The sequence below is a fragment of the Notothenia rossii genome (assembly GCF_949606895.1).
Source record: "Notothenia rossii genome assembly, chromosome: 1".
Lineage (NCBI taxonomy): Eukaryota > Metazoa > Chordata > Actinopteri > Perciformes > Nototheniidae > Notothenia > Notothenia rossii.
This window is the reverse complement of record NC_136912.1, coordinates 72,169,658-72,179,393: the sequence shown is the minus strand read 5'-3', so window position 1 is coordinate 72,179,393 and position 9,736 is coordinate 72,169,658. Positions and strand designations below refer to the sequence as shown.

Genomic DNA, 9,736 nt, shown 5'->3' with positions numbered 1-9,736 from the left:
AATCATGATATCTGTTCAGATTTTGTTGCAGCATAAATGTAGTTTAAGTATTTTAAACAGTGTAAAATGGTTTATGTATGTATTGACGGAAAAATGGAAGCTATTGAAAAAATCAAAAATGTCTCTGATCGAAAATCTGAGGATTTTTTAAAACAAATATTTTTTTATAAAAAAGGAAATGGACTGAAATCCAATTTAAAAAAAGGTGTGCTTGTACAGTGTATTAACACATTAATGCATTCATAGATACTGGGTTACATGACATGGACATGGAAACACTTTTTATTCTTTCAGAATTCCTTGCATTTAAATGAATGTAATGGTACAAATGACTTATTTATACCCACAAATTATAAACATTTTAACCCTGAGCCATGCCTTTCAAAACAAATGTACATTTTTCAGAACTTAATGTGGGCCTTTTTATTATATTAAAGGTCTTTTTATGCAATACAGAGGAACCATCCAAACATGAATTGACTTCAGAGCTGTTTAATACATTATTTACAACATATTTGGCTTTTAGATCCTGTCAGTAGTCATATCGACAGCTCTGCATCAGCTTTCACTTCTGCTTCCTCTGACAGATGCGTCGGCTGGAGAGCAGAATCAATCATTCGGAGAGGCGTCCGCCAAGCTTTTATCCTCACGTTACTTTCATTGCTGTTCAGCCTGTTCCAGGAGAGCTTGGTACATTTCAGATTTTAGAAATCGAGGATAACAGTCGTTTTCCATCAGACCGTATATCAGTCCCTGCGCCCTGTCGAAGCAATTTGGCCACGGCTGGGAGAGATTTTCCCTGATGCTTTCTCTCGTCACACAGTCAATGTTTATCTGTGTTCAGAAAACAGCAATTTTTATTTCACTCATGACTTCTTTCTGTTTGGAGATCATTTTTAATACAATGTTACAGTTAACTGCATCTTCAAATAAACAAAGAAAAACGTTGTAGCACTGACAAACAAAGAAAGTGCATTATTAAATGTGACTGAAAATGTGGAGGCATGGCAGTGACATCATCATGGAAGCTCATCTAAAGTTACACAGGTCTGACTTCATTCATGTCACTTTTCACAAAAAGCAGTACCTGTCTTGGCGCATCAACTTGGACAAACTCGGCATAGATCCTTTTGGCAGCAGTCGTAATTTCTGTCTGACTGGTTGTTTTCCTGTAATCCTCACAGGCCAGCCAAAATAAAAGGTTCTCCTCGCTGTATTCTGTCCTCAAGAAGTCCTCAAACACCAGCTGGCCTGCTGCAGAGGAAGAGCACAAACACTATGAAACCAGGACAGTTGCATTATTAAACATTCAACTGAAGATTAATACAAAATACGTTTTGAACAACCTGGGTAGTCATATTCATTATTTTCTTTTCTTTTATTACAGCTGGTCCAGAAAAGCTATACAGTAATTACAACCATTACATTTCCATAGCACCATATGAGGTTTTTCCCTAAAGCTTGGGATAACATTCATGTTCATTCATAAATGCCAAAATGCATAATACCCTATCTTTACCCAAGTTCTGCGCATCATAGCTATTGTATTAAAACGGTGGTCATTATTTCCATATTGTAAAAAGAAAAACATGGAGAACTTGAAGTCAGAGTTATTATCTTGTCATTGGGCCTTATGCCAAACCATTTTTGTACTCTTCTCCTAAGTGTTCCAAGTGAGGCTCAATAAACTCTCATAACTGTGTAAACTTTTCTGTTATTGCTTATTTAAGTCAGATGAACGGCAGCTGTTCATGAAGACTTTTTTGTGAGATATCCTCATTTGCATAATTGTCGTTAACATAAAGCTTCCTGCTCCATTGGTGGGCAAGTTTCATTTGCAAAGATTTCGCCAAGAGCAAGAGGAATGCATTGAAATCAGCAGAAAAGTACAACTGTGCGTTGGTGTGAGATGACCAGGAACATGTAAAGCATTGACAGTCAAATAAATAAAGAGATAATTGTTTGACATGAAGTTAAATTCATTAAAATGCAACGTGGTCAAGTTAGGACGTGACAGTCATGCATATATCAGATCAGAAAATGTTCTATTGCAACAGACGCTGGTACATTGAGAGCCTGAGGCAGCTGTCAGAGAAATGTCTACCATCTACTGAACTGTACAAGTTGCTGTGCCGAAATATGCCAGCATAAATGATAACATCTACAAGACGTCTGGCAAACCGTGAGGACGATGACCTGGTGAGCAGAATATTGCTTTGCATTTTATGCTTGTTGCATATTTTATTGTAGTTCATTTTGGTGTCAGAAGTGAGTTCCACATTTGTAGAAAATAAAGAATTATGTTACTTTGGACAAACCATGTTTTGTTTTAACATTCAAGTAGAACTACATTAATAATGTCCGGGTAGAATTTACAATTATTCTTGAAAATAAAACTTTGTGTGGCAAAAAACTCTTACTTAAAGGTTGGGTAGGTAAGTTTGAGAAACCAGCTCGAGATACACTTTTTGTTATATTCCATGGAATGCTCTTAACATCCCGATAGCAATGAATATTTTAAGTGCTTTGAGAAAAGATCCATAAAAAAATTTCGTCTGTGGAAGCCGTAGTACTGCAAAAAGCACGACCAATCATTTCAGCCGGCCCGGCTAAAATAACTGGAGGGCTTACCTGCCTGTCAGCCTCCTCTCCATCTCTGCACAAACTTATCTCGTGCCCTCATTGGTCATGTGTGCGTTCGTGTGTGTTGGAGGAGGGGCTCTGTAAGGAAGTCTTCGGTTGTGTACTTTCAGATTATTGCGCACTTGAGCTGGTTTCTCCATTCTTACCTCCTTACCTTTAATAAATGCAGGCACATTTTTAGCGCCTATTCATACTAAATCAGTTGTCCCTCCCCCTGGTGCCAGGACCAACAGATCCATCTCTAAGCTCAGCAGCCCTGTCCCCACAAAATGCTGAACCTGAACCAGCTTTTCTCCCAACTGAAGGAGGTGACCAGCATTGTGTTGAATGACATGCCACTTAACATATCTGAAGGGAGGCTGGAATACAAAATATATATATATACATCAAAACAAAAAGCTAACATCTCATTTTAATTATAGATTTCAAACACAGTATTTTCCCACATAGCCACTGATCTATATAAGACAAAAAACTGCTTTTAGTCTATTTGGATGATGGACAGTTTGAAGCGTTGAGTGGGTCTGTATTAGGTAAACAAAATGTTAATCACCGACATTTTGGTTATGATATTAATACAAATGTTATTATATTAAAGCAGGGGTGGGGAACCTCTGGCCCCCGGGCCGTATACGGACCGCTAGATCATTTGGTACGGCCCTCAAGGTAATTTATAAACGAAGTGGCCTGTGCCTGGTGGTGGGGCCCAATGTGATATATTTTCATGGGGCCCAAAATCCCTGGCGGCGCCCCTGATGAAGACCAAAAATGTGGCTGAAAGATGAAAAAAAGTTATCAGACAAACTGATCCAAGAGCTTAAAGAACATCCATGCTCAACACTTGTATTCAACTAATATATAATATATATATTTTTACATTTTGCCTCCTCTCTGTAAGATTCCTGGCTTTGTTCTTGTTTCAAGAAAACCTTGAAAACTGTCTTTTTCATGTTCTTCTCGCCGCAGAAATACAACCACACATGGGCGCATAGAGGAGGTCAAATCAGGTGAAAATAGATGTAAACTAAATGTATGTTTTAGGAGAAAATCTTAGCTTAAGGTTGAGCCATTCTCTCATCACAACGTTATCCTTGTTGGCTCAATGAAGTCGGTAGACAAACAGACGGTGCAGGAAACTGCCAGGTATTGTGATGGATGTCTGGAGGCGCTTTTAACTTCAAAACTAAACCCTGCATCGCTAAGTGCACTGCCTCTGCATCATATAATTGCGCACACATATTTTTCTTTTTTATCATCAATTGTGTCATTTTTTACGGGAGTTTTCATTGAGACGTGATTTTAACGCAGGTGTAAAATACTTAGCATGTCTTCTGGGAGCACAAACAAACAGCTAATTGGGATCAGTGTTATACACACACAACTGCTTTACATAAATCCCTCCTGGTGCTAACAAACAATATATGTCCAGGGGCCGCTTGTTTCCATCTATAAATCACTCCTGGCCAAGATCTGAGCTTTCAATCAAAACACAGTCAACTCTTTACAATAACTCGAGATGTAAAGGTATATGAATGCCATCAATTTGCAACTGCCATGCTATTTATTTCTTTATACTGTTTACCAATTTATCATATGTGCCGCTGCATTTCTTCTAAAGGGAAATGGAGCAACTACGAAGGAAGGAAACATTTATCTTCTGAAGGACAGTTAATCTTCACGCAGGAGACAACAGGCTGAGATATTACAGATCAGCTTACATCATTTCAGGAAAGTAATGAGAGAGGAGAGACGGCAGAGAGAGAAATAACCCATCTACCCCTTTAGTCATTTTCAAATAGAGGCAGGGAATATGGACAGGTGAAAGCCATCAGTGAGTGCCAGCTTTATAAGTGAATAAGAGCTGGCTGGAATCACCCTATCTACCCTGCCAGCTCAGATTAGGTCTCTTATCTCTGCCAGTGTCCTCCTCCTTAAATATATCTCCAATTGGATTTGATGAACTTGAAGGCAGAATATATCCTCGATCCTCTGAAAGAAGCCCCAGGGCAATTGAAGATGATACGCGGCGTTGAGCAGCGGAGTTTTGCGAGTGGGGAAAAGAGGATGGAGAATTGAAAGCGACATTTTGACATAAGAATGAGAGCAATAAATTCACAAGTGAGCTTACTTTTACACTCCAGGAGTTGGTCGAGTGACTCTCCCCATGCCACAACATCATCAACAGGAGCCCTGCAGAGCAAAAATTGCATAACATGTATATCTTGTCAAACACATGTACATATTGTGATAAAGACAGAGGCATTATATAATCCAAAGTGTTGCTCTTTTCAGAATAAGTGATGAGTAGTCAATGAGATGTCGTCAAATGTAACTGTTGTAGTGTATTGTCATTTTTGTGAACCTAATAATTCATTTAATTAATCGAAAAAAAGTAAGGGCAACCATCATTTTATCATATTTCTGATTTTATAGGAAAAAAATAAAATCAAACTCACATTGTGGCTCCTTATTTGATTACCAGGTATCAGATAGTCAGTGTTGTTCACTTGTGGAGGGCTTTCTCCTGATCACAGTCCCTTGAAAATAGAAGATAGAAATAGCATTAAAGATGGGTTTGAATTATGTATGGAAATCGTTAATCAATTCATCCTCAACATTAACAATAAGTGATTTGGTGACATGTGAGCAACTATCTGACAAACAGCAACAGATCAAAAATTGATAAGTGTATATTTTGAGTTGTCTTGATTATTGAATCTTCTGTAAACATTGACAGGCGCACCAAAAAAATATTGGCCTAAATTGTTGCTGTCTATACCAGCACCCTATAAAAAGATGGCCCTTGTCTCCAGAGGCTAATCTTTGTCAGCCAATGGTGACCAACATCAGGAATAAAAATGTCAACATTATGTTTATAGTTTGTTCTGCTTCCCCTAAGTTGCCAGAAATAAACAAATGAGGCTCTGAGCAGAATACTGCCATGAAAATGTTGACCACCTTGTAGAAAATGTTGAGTCACAATCTCACAAATAAAAAGGAAGTATATTTTTATATAATTTACTTGACTAACTAAATAACATTTCTCAGTGCTTTATTATTAATGTTATATATAATCGAGGTATTATGAATGTCATTATCGACACATAAGCAGCATTAAATGTTGTTGTTATTTAAGGTGGAGCACATTTTCAAGAGAAAAAAACGTGGGCATTAATTAAATATATTATGTGAACAGATTTCACTGTACTGTAACTGTATTAGGTTAGTTGAAAGCAATAATATCAAGTTTAAATACGTTCAACTTAATATTGTTGATTTCAACTAACCAAATACAGTTATGTAAAATGCATTGAGTTAATACATTTAATTAAAGTTCACGTTTTAGATGTTTCAGTGTATTTTATATGTTAAATAACTTAATCTGCTATAGAACATAATATTTTACAAGGTAATCATATGTTTGGTATCTGAGAAGTGATAAATGTGGTTGTCGAAAACTGCCAACATTTCTATTGAAATATAGCAGGTTGTATAGCATAAATGAAAGTTAAGAACTTCATAATTAGCAAATGAGTGAATGGTTAGTAGTTACTGTTCCATAAACACACACAAGGCTTTCATTAAAAACGTATCTTTGTTTCAATGGCCACATCATTGTCTACCTTGATGGTATATTATAATTATAATGTTGTAATATTCTCTGGGAATCACTTAAGCCACTGAGGGGATTGAGTTCACTAAAATCTTATTTCTGTTAGTTTCATTGTAGCTTGTCTGCAATAAGTCTGATTTATTTGAGCATAACAGCCGCTAACAGCCAACATATCAGTATTCCCTTGTCATTAGTTTACTTGTTCGTAAATCCTAAATTAGAAGATAATTTAACGATCCCTATGGGGAAACTGGGTTTTTGCAGCAGAGAATCAGACAAGAATAAGTCAAAGCAGTGAATGTAATACGAGGAATTACAGCAAGTGAACATGCTGTCGTGCAGCAAATAAATAAAGAACTAACATCTGCACTGACAGACTTGAAGGCTGAAGTGGATGTGCAAGAGCTGCTCTCATAATCTGATTTGTATAAGATGTAAAGAATATGTCATATTCAAATCAGAGCACAGATACAACAGCTTCTATATTTAGAGAGCGATGGAGAAGTAGTTTAAACCAGTCCATTGTATGCTCACCACATGGTAGGAGTTGCTAAAGAATGAACTTATTTTATGTCAGATAAATCATGGAGTAATACAAGTCGTAAAGACATGAATACTTATCTCTACTGCCAAGCCAAAGCTAGCTGTTAGCACTTAGCATCACTCAACAAGAAAGTAAGTGTGTTACAGTATAGTCATTTCGTGACTATAACAGGAAATGCAGTGAGAGTGGGTTGTGCTGTGATAGGTGTCCAACTAACTAAGAATTACTGACTGGAGCTGACGTCTTAATTATATATATATATCTTGACAGAGTTTACAGAGATACAGTGACAGTTACTTTCCCATCAGAGTCTGTCTTATTCTGTTGCTCATTCAGTGGGGTTTGTCTGGGAAAAAGGTGTTTGGAAATGTCTTTAAAAGATAAAGTTAAGCAATAAGACTTACTGACAAGCCACTGTCTCTAGCTTTGTGTGTGTGTGTGTGTGTGTGTGTGTGTGTGTGTGTCTGTGTGTGTCTGTGTGTGTGTGTGTGTGTGTGTGTGTGTGTGTGTGTGTGTGTGTGTGTGTGTGTGTGTGTGTGTGTGTGTGTGTGTGTGTGTGTGTGTGTGTGTGTGCAAATCAATATGGTCCATGTGGTTAATGTTATAAAACCGTTTTTTAAATGTGGCTTTTAACAGTAGCAGAACAATGCCGCGAATAGTGGCTGTTCATCAGAGCCCTGCACCAGTTACAAATGAATAGCAAAGCATACATTGCTATGATTTCAATAGATGACTAGGTAATTGGTACAATTTAAAAAGATGAATATGCAAAACACAAAACAAATTGCATGTCTGTAGGTGCAGGCTTCACACTGAACTTTTTCTTTTTCCAACCGAGCAACATTTCAAATATTGTTCAAAGCTAAAGAAGCCTCGTTGTTAATGTTTCTAGATCCTTGATTTTGATGGCTAACGCTACATTCCAAACAACTTGCAAGAAAGCAAAATAACGCCATTCAATGTCAAAGTTCTTACTTCTCATCTATGGGCAAATACATCCGTCCCCGACTTCATGAAAAAGCAGTTGTCCGACATCATATACCAGAAAGAAAGAAAGAAAGCAAAGGTTGGAAATGACAAACCATCAACTAAAAGGCAATTGAAAGTGAATTTCTCTGTACATTTACTAAAGTAATAAATACTGCCAAAATTATTTGGTATATGGTTAAGGTAAAAATATTATCTTCACAAAAGTTATACGGAAAAAACGTTAAAATAAAACTTGTGGAGGCTGAGATGCTGGGAGTTCAATTGAGTTTAAACTTGTCAAAGACTGCTCGGTTTGTCACAGTCGGGCGTGGTATTTTAGATTCTGACCTCCAAGTTGTCTAGAATGCAGCATTAGCTCAGTTGCCCTAGTACTGTCCTCCTTAATGGCTGAATTCCTTTAAGGTGTGACGTTAGCTTTGATTAGACCCTTTCTTTTGCCTCAAAGTTGTTCATCCAGCAAAGTTGTATGAACATGCCATAGAGTTTTGTCAGTTTTAACAGTGTAGCTGTGAGCTGAGAGATGTGTTATCAAAAAGTTCCTCAGAAGTAAGGGACAAGGCATCAGAGAAAAGGCTATATCCCAATGTAGCAATGTTTTTTTTTGGATTGCATCACATAGAGCAGAGATCACATCCAGCTAAAAATAATTCTCCCTCATCTTTGGACCTTTTTCATGTTTTCTAAGGGAGGAAAGGAAGGAAAGAAGAGATCTGGGGGCATGTGAGAAGCACGGAGCAACACAGAAACACAGCAACTTTAAATAAAACCACACAGATCACAAGAGCCCCATCGGAAACACTTGCTCACAAACTCGCGGACAAGAGAGAGCCATCCACAAAACACATCCAAGTTTTCTTTTGGCAACATTTCGCCCGGGCAAGATCAGTGAAAGTCTGTCATTACCGAAGAAAAGGGCAGTCTGGAGGGGAAGTAAAACATTCAACATGTTCAACAGTCTCTAAATACTCAGTGCCAGACAAACAGTGTGCCGACATTCTCAAAGTTCAAAGCCAAATTGAAGCTCATACTTACAGCATGTGTTTTCTCTGGACAAAAGAACTGTATGTTTCGTTGATCGCGCGGAACAAAACACGATTCAACTTCTCAGGCTTCTTTTCCCATGTTTGACTAACCCTACGGGTACAAGCCCATGCATGTTGAGAAGTAGCTCAGGCAGGCCTAGAGTTTACAGAAATGTCAACTTTATCTCATTACTTTTTCACCTCAAACGCCCTCCACCGTTAAACAAGTTTTACTTCTTCCTTCAATTGCTTTACGTGGTTGGAATTCTTTCTTTTTTTGAACCAACAACCAAACAAACCTTGTAAAAATAAAAACAAAACAAGACTTTAAGCAAATAATTTGTTTCCAATGCAAAAACAGTAGGAGAAAGGAAGGCAAGGCTGTGTCTTACCCTGCCCTGATAATACAGCCTGTAGATTTGTAAGCATAGCATCAGGATTTGGACTCCTAAAGATAATCATGTACTTGGATGTGTGACAAGTGTGCACATCTGACAAAGAGATGTCTAAAACACTGTTACATTTAGTATAGGAAACATTTATTTCAATGGAAGTTCCACAGGTTATCAATCCAGGATAGGCTAACTGGTACAACTACAGAGCTAGTTGGTAGTTTAAAAACAAGAACCAAATGATCCTAAAAGAACTTCAATAAAATAAATAACTATAATAACAAGAGCATTTGGAGGTGGACCTTTTCCACTGCTGTAACTTCCCTTTATTATTCAGGAATATAAAAATGGTGTCAGTGAATTTCTACTTGTAAATTAGACCTCTAAATCTATCACACATGCAGTTCTTGACAGGTATCGCAGGATTCTTCCGCATTTCATGGTTGCACAACTCACCTCTGGTTATGGCACTATATTTCCTTAACACGTTATTGGAAACATTTCACTATTTAGGAATCCAGACATGGGGACT

At 37.6% G+C, this 9,736-nt stretch overlaps 1 protein-coding gene across 2 annotated transcripts; it reads right to left on the bottom strand.

Moving 5' to 3' along the window:
- Positions 1-266: 266 nt before the first annotated feature.
- Positions 267-8,937, bottom strand: LOC307044124 (regulator of G-protein signaling 8-like). Of its 2 annotated transcripts, none has more exons than XM_079689175.1 (5): positions 8,823-8,937; positions 5,100-5,180; positions 4,772-4,833; positions 1,088-1,254; positions 267-834 (listed from the first exon to the last, which is right to left on the bottom strand). In XM_079689175.1, coding segments are annotated over exons 2-5 (408 nt in total). In that variant the 5' UTR covers positions 5,102-5,180; positions 8,823-8,937; the 3' UTR covers positions 267-657. The 2 variants fall into 2 exon arrangements, with proteins under 2 accessions (XP_079545301.1, XP_079545302.1); XM_079689176.1 differs by lacking the exon at positions 8,823-8,937 and adding an exon at positions 7,776-7,804.
- Between the last annotated feature and the right edge of the window lie 799 nt (positions 8,938-9,736).

Coding starts and splice junctions, on each gene's coding strand:
- LOC307044124 (XM_079689175.1), bottom strand. Junction 1,255..4,771: donor CCAACTCCTGGAGTGTAAAA/GTAAGCTCACTT, acceptor CTTCCTCTGCAG/CAGGCCAGCTGGTGTTTGAG. Junction 835..1,087: donor AAGTTGATGCGCCAAGACAG/GTACTGCTTTTT, acceptor TTCTGAACACAG/ATAAACATTGACTGTGTGAC.